This window comes from Rhinatrema bivittatum, chromosome 6 (assembly GCF_901001135.1).
Source record: "Rhinatrema bivittatum chromosome 6, aRhiBiv1.1, whole genome shotgun sequence".
NCBI lineage: Eukaryota > Metazoa > Chordata > Amphibia > Gymnophiona > Rhinatrematidae > Rhinatrema > Rhinatrema bivittatum.
Window position 1 is genome coordinate 149427001 of NC_042620.1, and position 25043 is coordinate 149452043.

A 25043-nucleotide genomic window follows, 5' to 3' on the forward strand; every position below is an offset into this window, starting at 1 on the left:
CAGAGGATGACTGGAGACCAGAATTCGAAAGGTGATATAGGTAATCTAGTACAGAATGAGTGGGGCAAGAAAAAAGGTGAAAACCTGTTTGTGTGCACCACTTGGTAAATCTAGACCACTAAAAGTGGTAAGGTTTACGTGCGGAAGGCTTTCATGAAGCTACGAGAACTTTAGAGACTTGTGTTGAAAGATAAGTGGTTGTAGAATTGCAACATTCAAGCTGTCAGGGCAAGAGTTGTTAGGTTGGGATGACGCAACTTGTCCTGATTCCGAGTTAAGAGAGTGGGCGCTGTGCCCAGGCGAATTGGTCTGTGATCTAGAGGTCGAAGAATATGGGAAACCATACTTGTCGAGGCCAGTATAGGGCTAAGAGGACTATTGTTCCTCTGTCCCATTGTAGGTTCACGAGAGTTTTGGGTATGAAGTATGGGAAGCATACTGGTCTCAGGCAGGACGTGGGCCGAGGAACGTCCCAGTTCAGCATTATAAGAATGCTGGCTATGAGAGGTAGCGGAAGATACACATTTAGGAGGCCCTTGATGGAAGAAAGGAGTCTATGGGAACGCATTGGAAACATGTGTAGGTTGTAGAATCTGTGCACCTATGGTTCGATTCGGAAGCAAAGGGCAGGTTTGGTTGACCTGCGCGCTAGAAAGATTTTCCTCGCTACACATGTTGAAGACCATTCGACAGGATGGACACCTATATGGAGAAGGTCTGCTAGTGCATTCAGTAAGTGTCTGAGATCAGTGGCTTGAGGATGCATAGAGTGAGCAAAGGGCTAAGGACAGAGCTGAGCAGCCTGCTTGCAAAGCAGCTAAGATGTTGTGCATGCTTGTATGTTGGAAAGCACATTGTCCCTATGCACAAAGAATTGTTGCAGAGGCAGTATTAGAAGGCATAAGGGTATAACTCATGTTACAAGATCCAGGAAGTTTATGTGGAACTGCTTGGAGCGGAATAGACGCATATTGGTGAGAAGATTTGTGGTCAAACTTACAATCTGAAGTAAATGCGAGCATGAGCAGGATCAGACTAGGATTTTGGTTCCAAATCCGTGATATAGAGAGGGACGAAAGCGGTTGAATAGCTTAGACCCACTGATAATGGGATGTCACTGAATCTAACTCATAGCAGTTTTGGTCTATGAGGGAAGTGCATAGTGAAGGTTATGGAATATGCGCGTAGGGAAATGTAGGAATGTATTAAAATGTCTGTGCGGATGCTGGACAGGAAGGTCATTGTGACTATGGTGTCCAGAAGTGTATAAGGGAATTATAGCAGTGACAGTAATCCCAGATAGTGGACTGCCTGTGGTTATGCAGCTGTCCATGCAAGGAAGCGTGAATGATGTTGGACTCCGTAGAGATCACACAAACTAAATGCCCAAAAAATTCTTATTCCAGTGACTTTAGAATTGTAATCGTCTTGTGTGGGACATCAACATTTTTTGCTATTTTGAATAGAACGGTGGGGTACATAGTGTTCTCCGATCTAGTGGAGTTGTTTACTTTAAAAACTGCTAGCTGCTAAATCGTACTTGTTTATGTAATTGAACTTCTAATATTGCAGCGTTCAGGTTTTCCAATATGGTTAGTCTATAAGGGTGGTTTCCCTTTAAATTCACAAGACGACCTGATAGAAGACTAAGAGGGACGCGGATGACCTGACAGAGAACTGAGATTTCCTGTCTCTGGACACCGGATGAAGGTATATAACCCCAGAAGAGTGGCCATGTTTTTCAAATTGAATGGCGGTCGGAGACGCCGATCTCGGAACAAAGGATAAAGATTGAACTGAACCTTGTAAATCGCTGGGAGACCCTGAATTTCATTTGGATGGATCATTGCCCCTGAAGCAGGACCAGGATGGTCCGAAACACGGCCGTGTCGGGACATTGAGGACTTTCTAAAGATGAGTATACCTTTGGGACTTGTGACTGCAGGAAACTCGTGAAATATGATTTAAAGAATAACAAATTAGTTTCCTGTCTTGAAACATTCATTCATTCCTCATACATGTAATGGTGATACTCCTAATTAAGTTGAAGAGATAGGGTCTTGTTATGTTTTTAAATTAATTAAAAAAACATACAAAAAAAATTTTCTATAAATAAATCAAATTTGGACCTGGACACTAAAAGTGAGTTTGTATGACACAACATTCTCATGTGGCTCAGAGGTCCTACAAATACATGATTGTTCAAGAAGGACTTGTCTGTTGTTTGTGGTTCAACAGGTTAATTTTTTGATAAGTATATACCAGTGTGCTCTTTTTGTTTGATGTGTGGACTCCGTAGAGAAACAGCAGTCACTGATATTGATTCAATGAAATACCCTAGTTGTTGCAGCTTGTGCCACCGGCAGGAGCTTGGAATTGTAATATTGTTGACTCACCATGAGGCACATAGAAAGAATAGAGGTAATGTACTTACTGCATTTTGGAAACATGGTAACGAGAGATACCATTTTACCTGTGTCTTCTGAAAAAAGTTGGTATTTCTGAGGTCCAGGATGGGCGGAGAGTAACTACTTTCTGTTAAAAGAATAATATATTTAAAACTCCCCAACCCCCCTCTTCCCCCTTCTGCGCTTTGAAGCATATAGGGGAGTGCACCGGGAACCTTGGTACAAGGTGGGGGTGGCTGCTCTGATATCCGCCCAGTTGGAAAACCGGGAGGTGTCTAATTGGAGGGGTTGATGTAATGTGGACATCAGGTAACCTCCCAAGGGAGTAAGAGTGGTAAAGTCTTACCCGCATTTCTGAGTGCTGTACAAGGAGACATCGAGACCCATATCAGGCTTCGAGGTGGACTTGTAGTTGAGGCAGCATGTGCTGGATCTCGTGTTTAGCAGAACAGTAAATGCACCTGGAACTTTGGTACTGAAACAGGAACCAAAAGCTAGAGCCATGTTGCTGAAAAAGGGAGGAAGCCCTGATGCAAACCCAAAGAAAAGAAAGAGGTTCTCCTGGTATTGTGGCTGACATAGCGATATGTGACACTAATACAGTTGTTGGAAAGTACATGACCTAGAACTTTTCTAACCATGTGGCAAAGAATTAGAGAACACATCTCAATGGGAATGCCGCAAAAGTGGGTACTTACATCCGAAGGACGAGCCGGTGAAGATTGCTGGCTCCGTGGATTTCCAGAGTCTTCTAGGGGTAGCCTGTGGACGTCACGTTCATATCAACTCTGATACCTGGTATGGTGGCGCAGGTATAGAGGAAACAAGGCTGGGTGTGGCTGGCGCTTAGACCATAATGAGCGGAGGGCCAGAATCCCACACCGATGTCGGTGGGGTACGCCTGGGAACAGGGGAGCCGATTAACGAACTCATGAACCCAACCATTGTCGCAGCGGCTCGATGTCTCTTGATGCCAGTGCAGAATTCTGCGGACCTCGATCCGGTGTTTCTGGAGCAGGAAGGACTGCCAAAACTGTGCGGAACAGTGCCGATGGCAGTGGTGATGTTGCTCGGCCCGAGCATTGTCCAGCATCGAGAAGAATAGCAGCAATGTGTTGGTTGGCATCGGTGGCAGACGGTCATCGTGTCGGTGACGATGAATGCCATGGTGCTCGACTTGATCATTCCCCAGCGCCGAGATGTAAGCCCTCGCTGTCCTGGATGGCAATCGATGATGACTATCAGCATACCTGCTCTGCTCCTGATACGAGGCTTTAATAAGGATCCAAAGCATGGAGCACTGTGTTCAGACGAGGGCATTATGTGGCGGTGTTATGTCGGCATTGACGGTAATCGAAAACATTGCTGGTTTCTGAAAAATGATATGGGCATTGCCGGAGTCAATGACCGCATTCATAAAAACGTAGAAGATGCCGATGGGAACGACATGGGTGTCGAGATCATCGATGTATGGAGGCCGGCGCCAACAATATCTGCGGTATGGCCACGGGCATCGATGGTATTGATTAGATCGACTCGGGCAACAATGACGTCCATGGCAGTTATGCCACGGACATGGGCACCGATGGAATCAATGTTGACATCGATGCCATGCATAGAAAAGGGCATTGGCATCGATGCCATGCATGGAAAGGGCATTGGCATCGATGCCATGCATGGAAAAGGCATTGGCATCAATTTCCATCAATGGAAAACAGCCTGGCATCGATGGCCATCGATGGAATAGATGAAAAAGTCTTGGGCATCGATGGCATCCATAATAAAAGGATGGCATCGATGGAAATGACCCCAACAGCGATGGAAGTACCCAGGGTAGCGGTGGCATTGACCAGAGTATGAATGTCAGCAATGAGACAAGGTGTCCGTCGATGGCATCCATCTGGTCAACGATAGCACCGATAAAAGTTAAGGAAATAAATCAGTGCCATGGATAAAACATAGATGGCACTGATAGAAACTATGTAGGGGAGGATGGCATCAAGGTACCGCAGGGGGAGGGGTCCCTGTGGCATCTAAAACGCAGGGTGGTCTGAAAGGGGGGTACCGACGGTAGCGATGGGGTATCTACTGCGTGAAGGTACTGAGGAAAATAAAGGACCTGAATCTACCAGGGCAGTGGCGGCACCAGTAACCGTGGAAGTCCCTGTCCCACTAGTGCTTATAGCCAAGCAGACTGTCATAGAGGGACACTTGCAGGCTGTGTGACTAACTGAAAAAATAGGGAGAGAGAAGGCCGCAGTCGGTTGGCAGCCAGAAAGGTGACAGGAACAGACCGAAAAAATATGGCATAGTACTCACCGAACGTCGATTAAACCAACGCGGAGGGAGACCCGTGCAGGGAAAAGTGTTTGTGAAGTAAAATGTAAATCTTTCCGTGAGGAAAAAAGTGTTAGAATTTCTCACAGAGCTCCTAATCGCTAAGCTTACAGCAGAGCGGAAAAAAGAAGACTGAAGGGAGACCCCTGTGGACACAGGGATCATAGCATGCTGAGCATGCTCAGTGCATTCACTGTGCCAGTGTCAGTCAAAGCTTTTTTAGAAACTTTGACAGAAAGTTTTCCGTGATAGGGCTCCATTACCGATGTCACCCATATGTGAGGACTAGCATCCTGCTTGTCCTGGGATAAATTTATTTACTGAATCGCACGCACAGGAGAGTGGCCTGGGCGCTCGCCCGCTCTCCCGTGTTTTTTACTGTATCGGCCCGACACGTACAGAACACAGCAAAGGAGAGCTACTCTGGTCCCTAATCCAGCTCCTCCACTCCTATCATCGTCCACCCATTTCTTTCCTGTCTGCAGCAGTCAGGTTTATTCTGTTTTACCAACAGAAAATGTATTGGCATTCCAAGGCCAGGTGTAATACATTTGCAGTGTTGCCTTTGTTTGCTTTTTGAGTTCCAGAATTTAGTGCTGTTTTGTTATGGCAGGTTTTCTATTCAGCTTCTGAACTAACAGGCTATAAAAATGTTCCCTGGACTTACCCCAGTCACATGGCTGGGGCAAGGAAAGGTTGACACCATTTTGGAAAATGGCGCCAACTAGGCCAGGTGCAAGGGTATACCCAGCCCAGACGCGGGATCCCATGTCTAAATGTAAGTTTTGGAGGGTGCAGAATAGGGGTTGGAGGAGAGTGGATAAAGGGGGTGAACAAAGGCCCAGGACCCTGTTTGTAGAAATTGAACCTTTCGGGGAAGGTATGGGAAGGGGTTTTGGAGCTGGGACACAATTCTGGATGGACTTTGTGTAGTGGGGGACCAGGGCCAGGACAGTGTGTTATTTTTTGGGGGCATGGGGATGGGAAGAGGTGTGGGGCTCAGGACCTTGTTTTTTTTCTTTTCAGCTCTCATGGGGCAATATATTTGATTGATGGTCTTTTGGAGGGGATGGGGGAACTAGGACAATAGACTTGATTGATAGTCTCTGAGGTAGAAGGGGGTCATAGCTGTTGCTGTGCAGGCTCATTTTTTAAATTTTTACACTTTGGGGGAGTCAAGTCACCTTAAGTGGTGGCCCCTGGTTGAGATGGGGGTCAGCACTGATCCCTGCTTAACTTTCCCATTTGGCAACACATTTTTCGGGTTTTTTTTGGGTCAGCGGCCCTTTAAGGCAGTGGCGGTCCCTTGTAGATGGGGTTGCCATCACATTAAAGGGCCACTAGGTGCGTTCTTTGCCCCATGGGGTTTGGCCATGAGACAAAATAATTTGCCATGCAGCCATAACGTTTTTTCGGGGAAGAGGCCCCACTATCAAAGCAACACCCCCCCCTCCTACGATAAAATATCATGGCTTAATGCATCTAGGCCTTATAGTGTAAGCCCACTGGGGACAGGTAAATACCTATAGAACCTGAATGTAATCCACTTTGAAGTGTCAAAAAGCGTAATATTAAAAACAGGGGTCACGATTTGAAGCTCCAGGGAGGAAGATTCAGAACCAATGTCAGGAAGTATTTCTTCACGGAGAGGGTGGTGGATGCCTGGAATGCCCTTCCGGAGGAAGTGGTGAAGACCAGAACTGTGAAGGACTTCAAAGGGGCGTGGGATAAACACTGTGGATCCATAAAATCAAGAGGGCCGTCAATAAAGAGTGGGTGGCTAGCCAGAATGACGGCTACTGCCTGGAGACAATACCCTTATTCAATAAACATACACATGGTTACTGTGACTCCAACATCGCTCTAAGCTACAACAGCAAGAGGAATGTGGAAAAAAGGATTTGCACTCACAAAGCGGGGAGTAGCTGGCTTGTTACGGCGGTTACTACCCCAAACCAAATAAGCCTGATACTTCACTTTCAATGCATATCCTGCTTCAACGGCAGGGGAGAAGAAAAACTGATACTTCACGCATATCCAGCATAGCTCTCTGCTTCAACGGCAGGGGAGAAGAAAAACTGATACTACAAGCATATCCAGCATAGCTCCCTGCTTCAACAGCAGGGGAGAAGAAAAACAACCAATAAGGGCTGAACAACACAGTCTGGGTAAAACAAATAAGCATGGGTGTAGCTTGCTTATTGCGGCGGTTACTTCCCCTACTACCCATAACTAATCAAGCTTGATATTTCACTTGGTTGCAGCTCCATCACTGCTCTCTACATTAATGGTGGGGGTGGAAGGGAAATAGAACCAAAGAGCTAAGAGAAACAGATAAGTATGAGAAAAAAATGTGAAGCTTGCTGGGCAGACTGGATGGGCCGTTTGGTCTTCTTCTGCCGTCATTTCTATGTTTCTATGTTTCTATAAATAAATGAAGAGCAGAGAGAGAGAGAGAGAGAACACACAGGGAATGAAGGAGAAGAAGGAGAGAGGATATAGAATGGAGGAAGTGAGATAGAGAGGACTGGAGACTGAGGGAAAGAGGATCAGGTAGGGTGAAGGGAGAGAAAGAAGACTGGGGAGGGGGGGGGGGGGGGGGGGGGAAGACTCAGGATAGAGAGAGAAGGAAGATCCTGGATTTGGGTGAGGGGAAGGAATCCACCAAGATAATATAGGATGAAAAGGATGGGGACTGAAGAAAGTAGAGTTCCTTACCTGTAACAAATGTTCTCCAAGGTCAGCAGGATGTCAGCCCTCACACATGGGTGACATCATCAGATGGAATTCAGTCCGAAAACATATGTCAAGGTTTCTAGAACTTTGACTGAGCCTCTGAGCATGCTCATGCATGCAATATACCACGTGTCCTCGCAAGGTCCCCTCAGTCTTATATCATAGAATTCAAAAGCATGGAATAATTAAGGGGAAAAACCCATGTAGTGGAAACCCAATTTTGCAGGGGGGGGGGGGGTTATTGTGAGGACTGATGGCATGCTGTCCTCGGAAAAGATCTGTTACAGGTAAGCAACTCTGCTCTCTCAGAGGACAAGCAGGATGGCAGTCCTCACACATGGATGAATCCCTAGCTACAGGTTGTTCCCCAACATAAAAAGTGACCAACAAAACACCAAATAATTGCCAACAGACACAAGAACAACCGGTTTTGTTAACATGGGAGGGGGGGGGGGGCCCCTAGGAGGGAACAGAGTTGGGTTCTTAAGGACAGACTGGCCAAGCCTGCTGTCACATCGGCCAACCCTAACCAAACAATAATGCGATGTGAATGTGGAGAGAGCGAACACCACATTGCAGCTCTGTCAATCTCCTCCAGGGGAACTGCTTGCAAATGGGTCACTGATGCTGCCATGACGCGAACAGAGTGAGCCTTGACAATATCCCCAAGATGCAGTCTAGCTTGGGCATAATATAAGGAGACAGTCTGGTAGCCAATTAGAAAGCATCTGTTTGGCAACAGTGATACCCAACTTATTTCTATCAAATGAAACAAAAAGTTGGGTGGACTTTCTATGGGCTTCGATCTGCTCCAAATAGAAGGTTAAGGCTCTTTTGCAGTCCAAACTGTACAGAGCTTGTTTACCTTGGTGCAAATGGGACCTGGGAAAGAATGATGGACTGGATAAGATGGAAATCTGTCACCACCTTAGGCGGGAACTTAGGGTGCATACGTAAGACTAACCATTCATGAAAAAAAACAAAACGTAGTGTAAGTTGTTGAAGTGACCTCCCCCACAAATATGACCTTCCAGATCACAGGAGCGCAATGGCTCAAAGGGAGCTTTCATCAGCTAAGCTAAAACCTCGCTGATGTCCCAAGACACAGTGGGAGGCTTTAGGGGAGACTTCAACTGAAGCAGGCCTACATGAAACATGCAACTATAAGCTGTACAGAGATGGGCATACCATCTACATCCTGGTGGTATGCACCAATTGCACTTAGGTGAACTCTATCAGAATTGGTCTACAAGCCAGCTTCTGATAGGTATAGAAGCAGTTTTGTGTGGAGCAGGAGAAAGGATCTAGGGCCTTCTGCTCACACCACACGGAAAACCTCCTCCATTTCAATCCTTAGGCATTTCTAGTGGAAAGCTTTAAGGAAGCCGCTAGGACCTGAGACATCTTCTAAGATGTCGAGTGGTTGTGGTATCAACCTCTCAACATCCAGACTGTGAGTGACAGGGCCTGGAAGTTGGGATGGCACAAGCTGCTTCGATCCTGGGTGATGAGATCTGGGGAAGTCCCCCAGCCTGATCGGTTTCCGGATGGACATTTCTGAGGAGTGGAAACCAGACCTGTCTTGGGTATGAGGAACATAGTCCATTTGTCCCTGCAAAGTTTCAAGAGAGAGTCTTCACTACCAGTGGAGCTGGAGGATATGTATACAGGAGACTCTCGCCCCAATGATGGGTGAAGTGTCTGAGGCTGGTGTCCTGTAAAGGAAGCAGAATTGAAGTGTCTGAGGCTGGTGTCCTGTAAAGGAAGCAGAACTGAAGAATCTTCCTGTTCCAAGTCGCTGCAAAGAGATCCACATCCATGCTTCCTCAGAGGCGGAAGATCCGATTCATGACCCCTTGGTCCAGAGACCAATCATGGGATCTGAAGGCGTGTCTCAGTCTGTCCACAACTACATTCTCCATTCCAGCCAGGTACATGGCCCTGAACAATATCCCGTGGGAAAGGGCCCACAATCAGATCTGGTCCACTTCCTGATACAGGAGGTAAGATCCCATACCTCCCTGCTTATTGACATACCACATTGCCACTTGGTTATTGGTCTGTATCAGAAAACATTTGTTGGTCAGCTGATCTCTGAAAGCCCACAGCATGTACCTCATTGCCTAGAGCTCCCGGAAATTATTTAACAAAGATGTTCCTGGGCAGACCATAGGCCCTGGGTGCTGAGTCCATCTACATGAGCTCCCCAGCCCAGGGTAGATGCATCCGTGATCAGGATAATTTGGGTTCATGGAGTTTGGATGGACACCCCCCCTTTCCAGATTTGAAATTTCCTGCCACCAGGACAAAGAGTCCCAGAGACACAGTGTGATTCAGATGAGATCCTGGAGGTCCTGAATGGCTTGCCGCCACTGTGACCTCAAGATCCATTGGGTCTTTTGCATGTGTAAATTTGCAAAGGGAATGACATGTACTGTCGCGGCCATGTGGCCCAACAGCCTCAACATGTGTCAGACTGATGCCTGCTGGCTCTATTTAATTCTTCACCATGATGGCCATCAGCATGATGGGGTGTTGACAAGGCAGGAAGGCCTTGCCCTGAGCCATGTCTAGCAGGGCTCCAATGAAATCCAATTGTGGTGATGGGCAGAGATGGGACTTGGAGTAGTTTACAACGAACCCTAGTGTCTTCAGCACCTGGATGGTCAAGTGCATGGAATTGCTGGCCCCACTTGAGAGGTGCTCTTGACCTCCAATTGTCCAGGTACGGGAAGATGTCGACTCCGAGTTTGTGAAGGTACACCACCATCACGGCTAGGCATTTTGTAAAGACACATGAACTGAGGCGAACCCAAATGGCAGAATGTGATACTGGAAATCCTGTTTATACATCATAAATCAAAGATACTTCCTGTGATTTGGGAAGATCTTGATCTGAGTGTAAACATCCTTTAGAACTAGGGAGCATAGCCAGTCCCCTTTTTGCAAGAAGGGTATATCAGGGTGCCCAGGGAAACCATCTTGAACATTTTCTTTTTTGATGAATTTATTCAAGGCTCTTAGGTCTAGGATGGGATGGAGTCCCCCTGTTTTATTTGGTATCAAAGTACTGAGAGTAAAATCCTCACCTCTGCCCTGGTGGAATGGGTTCAACCGCTCTGGCCGTTAAAAGGGAGGAGAGCTCCACTACCAGGCCCCAAAATGCCCTCTGGGGTAATTTGATGAGGTATCCAATAGTTTCAATTTGAACCCCTTGCGGACGATGGAAAGCACCCACTGGTCTGAGCTTATACTGGGCCACTGGTTCGCAAAGAACCGAAGTCTTCCCCTGACCGGCAAGTCCATCATCCTGGGTATGGGTGACTTTGCTATATCCCCTGCAATCCAGAGAAAACAACTTCAAGAGTTGACAGGCACTGGTTAGGGCTTTGGGGCTCTCTGTTGCCAGGGACAGCCACAAGAGCCTTGGTGTTGCTGACGGGAATGAGGTGGAGGAGGGTACTTCCTCTTCAGGTGGAAGGTCCTCCTAGCCCAAACCTCAAGGGCCTCCTAGCTCAGGAGAATGGGTCCTGGGTGCCAGTGGAGAGCTGTTGAAGGGTTGCGTGGTGGTCCTGGATTTGGGCCACTGCATCCTTTATCTCTGAACAAATTCTCTCCTGTATGCGGCACATCAGAGAGTCACTCCTGCACCTCTGTATGAGATCCAAGGCTCACAGCCATGCGAGCCTGTGGATGCCGTCGAAAACATTGTAGGTCGCACAGACCCCATGTTTCCTGCACATCAGCGATTGTAGGGAATCTTCTTGCTGCTGAGGCAGTTGCTCGGCAACATCCTGCACCTATTTCAAGATGTCCTGCATATATTGGCTCATGTAGAGCTGGTAGTCTGCTATGCAGGCAATAAGCATAACACCCCAGAACACCTTTCTTCTAAGAGCATCCATCGCTCTGTGATCCTACCCTGGTGGTGCCGAGGAATGGGTCAGAGTGTGCTTGGCCGCCTTGAGAGCAAATTAGATGACCACTGTTTAGTGGAGCAGCTGACGCTTGTTGAATCTGAGAGCCTTTTGGATGAGAGAAATCAGTGCCTACCTATTCACGGGAAGCACTGTGAGAGGTGTTCCCACATCCTCATCAGTAACTCCACAAGGATCTTGTGCACTAGGACAGCTACGATCTCTTTGAGAGGATCCCTGTACTGGAGGATATCTAGCATTTTGTGCCTAGTATCCTCTTCGGTCCTCAACTGAAATGGGATGGCCACTGCCATCACCCAAACAAAGCATATAAAGGAGAGGTCCTCCAGTGGGGACTTCCTTCGATCATTTGGAGGAGATGGTTCCAAGGGAAGACCATCTGGAGTGTCATCAGAAACCATGGAGGAGTCATCTCCTTAGTCTCCGCTGACATCAACTGGTACAAGGCCCTAGGCACTTGGCCCCTGACCAGCGGTGCAGGCACCTGTGCAAAAAATGAGGCTCACCCAACCGCAAGATGTGAGGCTCCATGGAAAAAAAAGAGACTGAGGAGACCCTGCGTGGATGCGTGGTATATCGCATAAGTTTTCTGTGCCAGGCTCCATCAGATAATGTCACCCATGTGTGAGAATTGCCATCCTGCTTGTCATTGGAGAAAAGAGCATAAGAGAAAGAGGAGAAATGTGAATAGAAGAGCAAATCAAATAATCTTTCTTTATTTATTTATTTTTACAAACCTTTCCTCTTTTATCCAAGGCAAGTTACACAACTATCCACACACTAGCATGGACATCACCATCTTAATAAAACAAATATAAATAAAATGTTATCTTAAAAACAAGCAAACAAAAAAAAACAAACTACATATGAAATACAAACAATAAAACTGAAAACTGGTCATAAATCACAAAGCAATGCCCATTAAATAGAATCCCAGACCACAATCTACTGACATCCTATGTAGTATCAGAATGAGAATAGCAATAGGATGGGACAGCCCAGCTAGCCTTTCCAGGCAGCCGTCATTCTACAGATCTGGCTCCAGCAGTTGTCAAAAGCTTTGGTGGAGTGGGGGGAGTAGCAGTTGGCTGAGAATCAGAGAAGCCAAGGTTCAAATCCTGCTGCTGCTCCTTGTGACCTTGGGCAAGTCAATTAACCCTCCATTGTCCCAAGAACAAACTCAGAGTCTGATTTACTAAGGCTTTTCTTCCATTGTGTGGCTGTGGGAAAAATGCTTAGTAAGGCCTTTAGATTGTAAGCCCTCTGGGGACAGGGAAATCCCCCACAGTACCTGAATGAAATCTGCTTTGAAGCACCTGAAAAGTACAATATAAATCAAATAAATAGTGAAGAGCCAGTCCCTTAATTAACTTCTTAAAAAAGGTGCAGATCTTCAGTTAGTCTAGCCTCCTTTAAAGCAGCCTCCAAAGAATGGGACCCACATAACAAACGGCTCTAGCCCTGGTACAAGTCAGTTTACAGTCTGTCACTGAAGGAATTGTTAAAAGATTTTCTGATGAAGACCTTACCTGGCAGACAGAACCGTAATGGTCCAAGCGGTCCAATAAACAATTAGGGGCTTGGCCAAGAAATGACTTAAAGGTGACATTTTAAAAAGTAATTGAAACTTCACTGGCAGCCAGTGGAGATCCCATATCACAGACTTAATGCTGTCTCGAAGCAGTGTTCTGGTCAGCCACTGAGCCCCCAGCATTCCGAACCTGCTGCAATCTCAATGTATTTATCAGACAGACCCACATAAAGAACTGCATAGTCTGTTAGTAACAAAAGCCAAGAAACAGCTGGCCAGGGCAGCCAGGTCAACACAAGTTTTAAGAAGGTGAATTCATTGTAAACTGATTAAAAGCGGACTGGACCACAGAGGAAATCTGATGCCCCAGAAAGGAAGGAAGGATCCAATAGCACTCTCAAGCTAAGTATCTTAGTGTTAAAGGTTAGTGGGATATTAGCCACTAGTCTGTAGTTAACAAGTAAAAAAAAAGTGTCAAGGGAAACCTTTTTACTCAAAGATTTTATTTGGACAACTTGTAATTCTGCTGGCCTATGTCTCTTCAGTAGTGACTTGTTAATCATAGATATTAGACAGTCAGTCAGCTCCATGCTTAATGATGTCACAAGCCATGAAGGGTAAGGGTCATGGAAGCACATAATTGGTCACAATTCACTAATTAGATCTAACAAGACTATCTGATCAACTGAGACAAAAAAAAAAGTATAAAATCTTTGTAGGCAGCCCCTGTAGGGGTGAGTGTATAGATGGTCTCTGTTCTTAGTTCCCTCTGTATTAATTGGATCTTTTCTGAAAAATGTTCAGCAAAAACAATAATTATGTAAGACAGGCAGGAAGACTAGAAAGAGGATTCAAGGAGGAAGGGAAAATTGGAGAGGAGCAGCAGAAAGAAGGAAAAGAAAGTACAGGCAGACTTTGACGTAAGACATTTTTAGTTAGAATTCAAAGTTACATTTCTAAATTGACACATATCCAACTTACAATGTTTGTTTCAACTTTAAGATGCCCGCGTGTCTCTTGGGAAGCTCGCCGATGACTGTGAGGCCCAGCGAGATGATGTCAGCAGGAAGAGTGCTGGGGACTTCCTCTTCTCAGAACAATGTCAGTGCAATGTCCTGTAGGCATGTCTTGCCACATTCCTATTCAGACATAAAATAATTTAATGCTTTAAAATGTTTCTCTTCTTCCTACAGTGCTATATATTACTAAATTCCTGGTTATTTTGGTGAAAATGGAGTATTTCCTATTTATAACATTGTTCTTATGATTTTGACTTGCAACATTTCAACTTAAGACACAGTTTTTAGAAAATTGTGGTCTGAAGTCAGAGGACTTCCTGTACTATTAAAATATCTAGTGAAGAAGGAAAGAAAGAAGGAAGAGACAAAACTGAAACAAAATACAAGTGGGAGGCCACTAGTGAGAGAAGGAAAAAAAGAGAAAACAAATAAAAGAACAAGGACAAGTCCAGAGAAAGACATGAGCCAGAAATCAAGCCAGAGGTTGGAAAATTTGTTGCCTGACAGGATATTCATAACGTATCCGTAAAATATCCTGGGACCCAAAATCTCTGACCTGGACATTTCTCCTGCCTAGAATGTACATGTTGTGAATAGCAAGATTTTGTCAACCTGTCTGGCTTTTTCTGATGCATAATTAATTTTTTTCTATGCAGGGCATACCTGCCGCCAGTCCTAGACGTTTATAACAAGTCCAAAATATTTTGTGGTTAGAAAAAGATAGTGTGTTTAGGTATTTTGGGACTAAATTATTAAAACTTTTCATGCGTATATCTCCCCTGCCTCTCAAATCCCTTAAAATAAACAGTTCAATCCCTACTGGTATTACAGGGAACGAATCCTAGATTTGCCCACCAAAAATCTGGCAACCTTAGCAACAGGGATGGGATCTCCACATTTAGATCTGCCAAATATTTCCAAGTGACCAGGATTTGCCATTGTCAAGAGACAAGATGCTGGACTCAGCCTGGCATTTATGTTCTTCCCATGAATGCTAGAGCAAAATGTGTTTCCAATGATTTCAACTGGATATATTTACCTAAACGTTGTGCCCACACTAGCTGAAGGATGTAGTTTTGTTTTTTAATTCTGCTCTCAGTAATGAACAGGAAAACTTCATATTGTCTGCAATTTCCAAAGCCTACATTCACGATAATGCACTGTAGGAGTTTTATTCATTAATTTTTTTCCTCTACAAGCATAGAATTATATACATATGTATATTTTAACCTTTGCACACACACTAGGGGTAATTTTCAAAGGATTTCTATGCGAAAAAGTCGAATATATCATAGCAATTTTCAAAATCCCATTTGCTCGCTTGAGGTTCAATTAGGTTCTTACCTAATTACCTTTCCTGGAGTCCTGACAGACCAGTGCACGCATGGGATTCTCTCTCCTACAAGCAAATGGAGGCGAAGTGTGACTTCTTTTTGTGACATCAGCTGTATATAGACTGGCACAACAGGGAGACTGTTAATAGTCTTTTGCCAAAGCTTGTTCCTCCATTGCTCGCCTGTACTGACGTTTCTCCTTTTTTTTTTTTTTTTTTGCGCAACTCGATAACATATCTAAGTAGTCTGAGAAGATTCTCTCCTGTAGCCTCTCCTTGGCTGTCTTCCCCAGAATCCCTGGCCTGCACTTCTTTCCCATTTCCCCTTCTAGAGGAATCTTCAGGCACTCAGGTGAACCCAACTAAATGGTTGCCTGCCAGCCTCCAAAAAATAAGGTAATGAGATGAAAAATAATAGAGTAGGAGAGTACTCCCTCCATTTGCACCTCACAGAGTTCCCCTTTTCTGCACCCCAGTCCTTCAAGTGCACCTGCTTGTTATGTAGATTCTACTTAATCATTGCCCCCCCCCCTCCTTTTTTCCCCCTCTTTTCTTGAGTGGGATCTAAATTGGTTTGTTAGAATACCAGGAAAGGAAATTAGCAAGTAAGAACATAACTGAATTTTCCTGATCGTCCTGCCAGACCATTGTACTCATGGGATGTGCCAAAGCATTTCGGGAGATAACCAGCTGCTTTGAGGACCCCCGTGGCAAAGTTAATCTCTCTTCTCTACTGGAGATGCAATCTATAATGCGCTTTGAACGTATGAACTGATGCCCAGATAGCTGCCTTGCATATTTCTATTGGCATAATTGCCCTATACTCCACCCATGATGCAGCCTGCGCTCTTGTGGAGTGTGCCCTTAGCCCTGTTGGTACCAGCTTTCCTTCCAATATTTAAGCTGTCCCTATTGTTTCCTTAATCCACCTGGCAATGAAAGCCTTGGTTGCCACCTCACGTTTTCTCTGACCTAAACATAGTACAGTCTTTCTGATCTTCTGAACTCATCGGTCACTTCCAAGTACCTCAACAGGGCTCTGCAAGTGTCCAAGAACCTCCAATTTCTGTGTTTACCTATGCACTATCTTTCTAAAGCCTGGTTAATGAGGAAATCTGACACTACTTTTGGAAGGAAGGCAAGAACTTTACTTAATTGTCACCTTTTCCTTGGAAAAGGTCAAGTACAGGTCTATACATGACAGTGCCTGCAACTCTGATATCCTTCTAGTTGTGCCTGCTGCTACAAGCATCACTGTCTTGAGTGTCAGTTCCTTCAGGAAAATTTCCTTCAGTAGTTCGAATGGTGATCTGGCCAAGGTCCTCAGGACTAGATTCAGATCACAAGGTGGCATCATTGGTTTGCACAGCCGATGAATCTACTTTGCCCCCTTTAGGACGCATACCTCATCTGAGTTGGCTGCCAACCTACCTCTGAGGCAGCCTCTAGAGCAAGATAATGCTGCTACTTGGACCCATAAGGCTGAAATTTAAAACGGCCGCACACGTAAAAATTGGGACTTACACGCATGGCCAGGCCCTGCGTGCATTTTCAAAAGGGCCCGGCCTCGCACGCAAATCTCGATATGCGCACAAGTGCCGGGCCCTAAAAAAGGAGCAGGCCAGGGGGCATGGTGGGATAGAGACAGGCTGGGACTGCAGCCATTAGCCACTGTCCTGTGAATGCTTGCACCAGAAGCCAGCAGGCATGCACAAATTACTTCTGCTCCAGAGAAGCAGTATGTAATAAAACAAAAAAAACCTTAAGTCCATAGGAAGGGTTTAGGGGTGGTGAGGAGAGAGGAAGAGAGAGGAAGAGGGAGGGAGTTTAGGTAGGGGGGGTAGGGAAGTTTCCTCCCAGTTCGCTCCTTAATTGGACTAGGCGCGCGCATGTTATAAAATCTGTGCGTCCATGTGTGCGCGCTTTTAAAATCTACCCCTTAATGTATTTACTGCCAGGCCTTTGTCCAGGCCCTCCTGTAGGAAATGTAAGATTTCTTGGGCTAGGTTTCTTTCTTTGCACCTATTTTCAAATATTTTCCAAATTCTCCCATATTAGTGACATGGTTCTCTTCCTGGACTTCAGGAAAGTCATGCTTACTCAGCTTGAGTATCCCCTTTGCCTGAATCTTTTCCTTTCAGTAGCCAGGCTGTAAGCAAGAACCTATAAGGGTTCTCCATAACCTCTGGCCCCTGTTTGAGATGTGCTAGGACCACCCTAAAGCTGATGGACTGTCATTTTCCTTCTTACCTGATCCACATACCATGATCTCTTTGGACAGTCTGGCACCACCCAGATTACTAGGCCTAGGGTTATGCTATTCTTCTGATCACCCTGCCTACCATTGGCCAGAGTGGGAACAAATACAGCAACTTGTTCTTTGGCCACTGCTGCATGAGCAAATCTAAGCCCCTGCAGTCTAATTCCTTACCCTAAGTTCTTTCTTGCTAATTGCCTTTTCTGGAGTAGTAAAGCACCTGGACCAGATGGTATGCACCCCAGAATTCTGAAAGTACTCAAAAATGAAATTTCAGACCTATTACAATTAATTTGTAATCTATCATTAAAATTATCCATTGTACCTTAAGGCTGGAAGGTGGCCACTGCAACCCCAATATTTAAAAAGGCCTCCAGGAGTGATCCGGGAAACACGCCTGACTTCAGTACTGGAAAAATCATAGAAATATTATAAAGAATAAAATCACAAAACATTTAGATAGACATGGTTTAATAGGACACAGCCAGCATGACTTACCCAAGGGAAGTCATGCCTCACAAATCTACATTTTTTTGAAGGGGTGAATAAACATGTGGACCAAGATGAACTGGTAGATTGTGGTGAATTTGGATTTTCAGAAGGCATTTGACAAAGTCCCTCATGACAGGCTTCTAAGAAAACTAAAAAGTCATGTGATAGGAGAGAATGTCCTTTTGTGGATTGCAAACTGGTTAAAAGACAGAAAACAGAGAGTAGGATTAAATGGTCTGTTTTCACAGTGGAAAAAAAGGTAAACAGTGGAGTGCCTCAGGGATCTGTACCAGTGCTTTTTAATATATTTATAAATGAGCTGGAAAGGGGTACGACAAGTGAGGTAATCAAATTTGTAGATGAGACAAAATTATGCAGAGTAGTTAAATCTCAAGCTGATTGTGATAAATTGCAAGAGGACCCTGCGAGACTGAAGATGGGGGCTTCTAGATGGCAGATGAAATTAATGTGGACAAGTGCAAGGTGATGCACATAGGGAAAAATAATCCTTGCTGTAGTTACACAATGTTAGGTTCTATCTTAGGAGTTAACACACAGTTAAAGAGATCTAGGCGTCATAGTGGATAATACATTGAAATAGTCTGTTCAGTGTGCTGTGGCAGTCAAAAAAGCAAAACAGAATGTTAGGAATTAGGAAGGAAATATCAAATAAAACTGTGGATGACATAATGCCTCTGTATCACAGCACAGTGAGACATCACCTTGAATACTGTATGCAATTCTGTCACCACATCTCAAAAAAGATATAGTTGCACTGGAGAAGTGCAGAGAAGGGTGACCAAAATGATAACGGGTTAGGGCTGTTCAGTTTGGAGAAGAGATGACTGAGGGGGGATATGATAGAGGTCTACAAAATCATGAAAGGATTTGAACAGGTTAATGTAAATTGGTGATTTACACTCTCAGATAATAGAAAGACTAGGGAGCACTCCATGAAGTTAGCAAGTAGCTCATTTAAAACAAATCAAAGAAAGCAGAGTTGCTTACCTGTAACGGGTGTTCTCACAGAACAGCAGGATGTTAGTCCTCACATATGGTGACATCATCAGGATGGAGCCCTCACGGAACACTGTCAACGTTTCTAGAACTTTGACTTTGCACACTGAGCATGCCCAGCATGCCACCTAACTCTGCATCCAGCAGGGATCTCCCTTCCAGTCCTCCTTTATAGTAAAAGTAGGAGCAAAAATAAAAGAAATCATAAGCGAACCCAACTCCGCGGGGTGGCAGGTGGGTTTTGTAAGACTAACATCCTGCTGTCCTATGAGAACACCCGTTACAGGTAAGCAACTTTGCTTTCTCACAGGACAAGCAGGATGGTAGTCCTCACATATGGGCGAGTAGCAAGTTGAGGATGCCAGATGTAAATTTACCAAAACACCCAAAGACGTGCAACAGGCACAACAACAGGGGTGGGTTTTGGGAGGAGGGCATCCTGACATTCCAGTGGGTCGCTGGTAGGAAGTTGGGTATTAAGTTGAAAATAAATTGCGCAGAATAGACTGGCCAAAAATGGAATCTTGTTTGCCAGCCTGTCCAGGCAATAGTGAGCCGCAAAGGTATGGAGAGAACTCCATGTCGCAGCTTTGCAGATGTCAGCAAGGGGCACCGAACAGAGGTGCACTACTGAGTGTTGCCATGGCTCTTATAGAGGTGCGCTTTCATGCGCTCCTGGAGAGAAAAGGCCAGCTTGCTGGTAACAGAAGGAAATACAGTCCGCCAGCCAGGAGGATAAGGTCTGCTTGCCCACCGGAACTCCCTGTTTTAGTTTTATCAAAGGAGATAAACAGCTGGGTGGACTTTCTATGGGCTGCAGTGCATTCCAAATAAAAGGCTAACGCACGTTTGCAGTCCAAGGAATGCAGCGCTCGCTCACCTGGATGCGAGTGGGGTTTTGGAAAGAAAGAAAGTAAGCAGTATAATGGATTGATTTAAATGAAATTCAGATACTACCTTTGGTAAAAATTTAGAATGAGTGCGAAGCACCACTTGGTCATGGAGAAATTTTGTGTAAGGTGGGTATGTTACTAGCGCTTGTAGCTCACTAACCCTGCGAGCCGATGTTATGGCTAGGAGAAAAATCATTTTCCAAGTGAGATAACTGAGCTCACAGGAGTGAAGCAGCTCAAACGGAGGTTTCATGATCCTTGCTAAGACAACACTGAGATCCCAAGCAGGGGCCGGAGGATGCAGTGGGAGCTTTAAATGCAGTAAACCCCTCATGAAGCGTGCTACTAGGGGTTGTGTCGATATTGAGACCTCCCCCATGCCTTTATGGTACGCGGCTACAGCGCAGACATGCACTCTGATGGAGAAAGTTTGTAGACCAGCCTCTTGACAGGAACCAGAGGTAGTCTAGGAACTTCGAAGTGGGGCAGGCAAACGGATCAATTTCCTTCGACATGCACCATAAGGAAAATCTTTTCCATTTGGAGAGATAAGATTTCCTTGTAGAAGGCTTCCGTGAAGCTACAAGGACTTGGGATACAGTGTCCGAGAGGTTTAGTGGCTGTAGAATTAGCCTTTTAACATCCATGCCGTCAATGACAGGGCCTGGAGGTTCGGATGACGGAGCTGCCCATTGTTCTGAGTTATCAGAGATGGATCCGTTCCCAGGCGAACATAAGGATGGACTGAGACGTCGCGAAGGATGGGAAATCACACCTGCCACAGCCAGTAAAGGGCTATGAGAATCATTAAGCCCTTGTCCTGCCGTAACTTCACGAGAGTCTTGCTGATGAGTGGAAGTGGAGGGTACACATATAGGAGGCCTTGGGACCTCGAGAGGGCAAAAGCAGCGATGTGGGGAGCAGTAATTGTCCACTTTGCGGTTGTGACATGACGCAAAGAGATCTATGTGTGGATAGTCCCACCATTGGAAGATTCCCTCCGCCAGAGTGGGATTCAGGGACCATTCGTGAGGATGAAAGATCCGACTCAACTTGTCCGCAAGCACATTGTCCACGCCTGCCAGGTAGGTCGCTTTGAGAAACAGAGTGGGAGAGAGACCAGGACCATATCTGTACATATTAACAGGGAGAAAGAACTGGGAGGGGGATAACACAAGAGCAGTGTAGAAATGTAGCTTAACAACAGGCGAACATAAAAGCTTAACAGGCGAACATAGAGCTCCTTAATATAAGGAATATAGGATAGTCCATATGGGAGATAGTATAGCATCGTAGGAGGGAGGGGGAGGGCTAATCCGGATAGGCTTGTTTAAATAACCATGTTTTTAACTTCTTTTTAAATTTGATGGTGCATGGTTCAAGGCGTAAGTTTGTCAATAAGTTTATCAATAAGTTAATGAAAATATATTTTCAGAAATTTCCCATATCTTTCCATGCACAATCCATAAAAATGTATCCTGATTTGGCACCAGTCACTAGGATAAAGAGGAGAGAATTTCTTGCGTTAAGGCAAAAAAATCACCTCTTTAGGTTTTACCTTTTTTTCTACGATATCCTTGTCAATGTGAAATTAAGAAAGGGGACCATATATATATTTTCCATCAGATCAATTACAGTTTGTAGATGCCCAATCACCTGTTACTTCCTCCCCATTGCCCCCAAATGAGTAGCCTAGATTTGGGAGTTATATAAATACCAGTTGGTATTGCTATGTTAAGTTTTGTGTTTTTATTTATTTTCCTTAAATATCTCATTTGATTACATTATCTTGACAATGCCCTAGTTTTCTTCTTGAGAAGTCTCTGTTTCCGAATGTACAAATGAAAGATGTTTAATTCATTTTGTCTTATTTTGCTTAATGAATGGAAATCTATGATATAAGTATTAATCTTTTCAAAAATTTGTAAATTCAAAATGATAAATAAAGATTAAAAAAAAAAAAAAAGCAAGTGCTATTTTCCAAAAAAAGCAAGCCCAAGCACATGTCTGGCCCCCATACACTCATCTCTCTGCCCCCCCCCCCCCAAGCACATGTCTGGCCCACACACACAGCACATGTCTGGCCCCCACACTCATTTACCTCTTCTTTTTGATTGTTGCCAGTTAAGTGCTTCACTCCCTTCAGGGTTCAAGCCTGCCGTGGTGCATAACACCTTCCAGGATCACCAGACACTGCTGCTTGCAGTCAGTACTCCTTGTGGCCAGGCCTCATCAGCAGCAGCAGCAACCAATGACAGGGCCAGTTTATTTATTTATTTTATTTGCTTTTATATACCGATATTCAGCAATGCCATCACGTCGGTTTACATATAACAATTTTAACTAAAAAATGGATACAATGTAATAAATATAACAAATGAGGGGAAAAATGGGATATGTATTACAAAATATAATTATCAAATATGTTAAAAATCAATGAAAGATTGGGGGTTGAGAAGAGGGAGAAACAAGAGAGGGATGGGAAAGAGCATAGATGAAGTAAAGCAACTTGAGGTCTGAGAGGAGTTTGCACAAAGGTAAAAGGTAGATGTTAAAAAGCGTTGAAGATAATGATGAACCCTGTGGTACACCATGTGGGAGAGATATTTGTTTAGATTCATTATTATTTGCTCTGACGATATATGATCTGTTAGATAAGTAGGAAGCAAACCAGTTCAGAGTAGTGTTGCATAGTCCAATTTCTCTTAATCTGTTAAGGATAGAGTGATTGACTGTGTCAAAGGCTGCAGATATATCTAATAATATGAGGATACATTTTTGGTTATTATCAAAACCTTTGAGGATAGTATCAGTTAGTGATAAAAGAAGTGTTTCAGTACTGAGGGTGCTTCTAAATCCGTGTTGAGCAGGGAAAAGAATATTTTTTTCAAGGTGGACTGAAAGTTGTCGGTTCACAATTTTCTCTAGTGTTTTAGCTATAAATGGGAGGTTGGAAATAGGTCTATAATTTTCGGTGTTAGTTTGGTCAAGATGTGTTTTGTTTTTTTTCTTTTAGAGTTGGCTTAATAACTGCACATTTTAATTTATCAGGAAAAATACCTTATCAAGTGAAATATTTACTATGTCAGCAATTGGTCTAGCAATAATGTTAGAAATTAGTTTGAGTGTTTTTATTGGGATAGCATCAATAGGATGAGAGGCTGGATTCATTTTTTGTATAATGCTTTGAACTTCAGTGGATGAGGTATTTTCAAACTGAGATCATTTAAAATTAGAGGTATATGAAATGTTTGTAGTTGGATCATTTATAGGTGTGATTTTAGTGATAATATTTAGAATTTTGTCTTTAAAGAAATTGGCAAATTCATCACATTTGATCAATTTTTTATTTGAATTTGAAGAAATATTATCTGGCTGGGTTAAGTCTAATATATGCAAACAGTTCTCTAGGGTTCAACTGATAATTATGTATTTTTTCAGCATAGAAATCTTTTTTAGCTTTGTTAATATCTGTTTTATAAATGTAGAGAATGGTTTTATACTTATCTTTTAATTGATTAGTAGGGTTTTTTCTCCATTTTTTTTCTGTTGATCTTAATATATTTTTAATGTTTCGGAGTTTTTGGGTGTACCAGGGGGCTTTGTATTTGGAATTTATTTTAATTGTTTTTTGAATGATTGGACATTTATTTGCTATTTCAGATGTAATGGAATGCCATGAATTTACGGCGGAGTTAGTGTCAGACTTGTTTAATTGTTTTAAGTTGTTGGGTAGTATTTCGATTAAATCATCACTAGGGCATATTTTTTGGAATTTAATATGTTTGATTTGATTGTTTCTTTCAATATGAATAGGATTTATATGAATTTTAGTTTCAATGAGTTTATGGTCTGACCAAGGGACATCTGTTATTATAGGTGGTTCATAGTTTTCAATTTTGTTATTTATGAAAATTAAATCAAGAGTGTGTCCGGAATTTTGAGTTGGGGATTTTATTATTTGTTTGAAGCCAATGGCTGTTAGGGTATCTAGTAAAAGTTGACATGAGGTTGAAAGAGGAATTTTCAAGATGTAAATTGAAATCTCCTAAGATGATGGCCGGGGTGTTCCTGTTGATGTTGTCAGTTATGGCTTCAATAAGTGGAGAGGGGTTGTGTTCTAGGTAACGTGGAGGGGCATATAATAATATAATTTGTAGTTGATTAGATTTGTAGAGGGCAATTTCAAGTGGAGGGTCTATATTAATATTATGGAATTTGAATTTAAATTTTTTTAGAGCTAAAAATAAAAGACCACCTCCTTTCTTTTTTTTTCTGGGTAGTGAGTATGTATCATAAAGTGTTTTTGGTAATTGTTTAATTAGAGCAATGTCAGAATCTTTTAGCCAGGATTCTGTAATGCAGCATATTTCTGGGTGGTTGTCAATAAGAAGGTCATGGAGGACTGGTAGTTTTTTGAGAATGGATTGTGCATTGATTAAGAACAGTGTTATGCGTGTAAGTGTTTTTGAATGAAAGTTAGTGTGGGGACAGTGAAGAGTTTGTTTGGCGAATGATGGGTGTTATTTGATTGAAAGTGTGACACTTATATTGTAAAATCGGTATTTTTTTGAATGATTCCATATCAAATATTAATATAGATGTGTGCAAGGGGCTGTGCAAAGGGGCGTGACAAGGGACATGCTCCTTTTGTCGTGCGACGCCTAGAGAGCTTATGGAGATTTAAATGATTCTTTGGTGTCCTCTATGATGCGAGTGGGGGCGTGTCTTCGTGATGTCCAGGGAAGCACAATTTACATTTAAAATCCCAGGCTTAGTTCCAAAGCAGGAAGCGAAAACAAAAGAAAAACTGAACACAAAAAAGCTTGAAGTTCCACTATAGAAGTGTTGCCAGCGATGTTAACTGCAGTCTGAGTGTCTGCCAGTTAGTCACGTGACACCTAGAGAGCTTATGGAGATTTAAATGATTCAAGTCCCACCCACCAAGCCCAAAAAAACCGCGATTGACAGCTAAAATCGCCCAATAATAAGCAACCTATGAACTGAAAAAAAAAAAAAGTGAATCGCTAGAAAAAAAAAAGCCCAAACTCGTGTCGGAGTTGACTGGGCTTGCACGACACA

The 25043-nt window shown here is 43.8% G+C and overlaps 1 protein-coding gene across 1 annotated transcript in view; it reads left to right on the forward strand.

Moving 5' to 3' along the window:
• The window catches only part of ANKRD44 (ankyrin repeat domain 44), a 427478-nt gene extending 413358 nt beyond the window's left edge, over positions 1–14120 (forward strand). Inside the window, exon 30 of the mRNA XM_029606056.1 lies at positions 13953–14120. Coding sequence (XP_029461916.1) covers positions 13953–14108 — 156 coding nt within the window. The 3' untranslated portion in view covers positions 14109–14120. The remainder of the gene's footprint in view (positions 1–13952) is intronic.
• The last annotated feature ends 10923 nt before the right edge of the window (positions 14121–25043 follow it).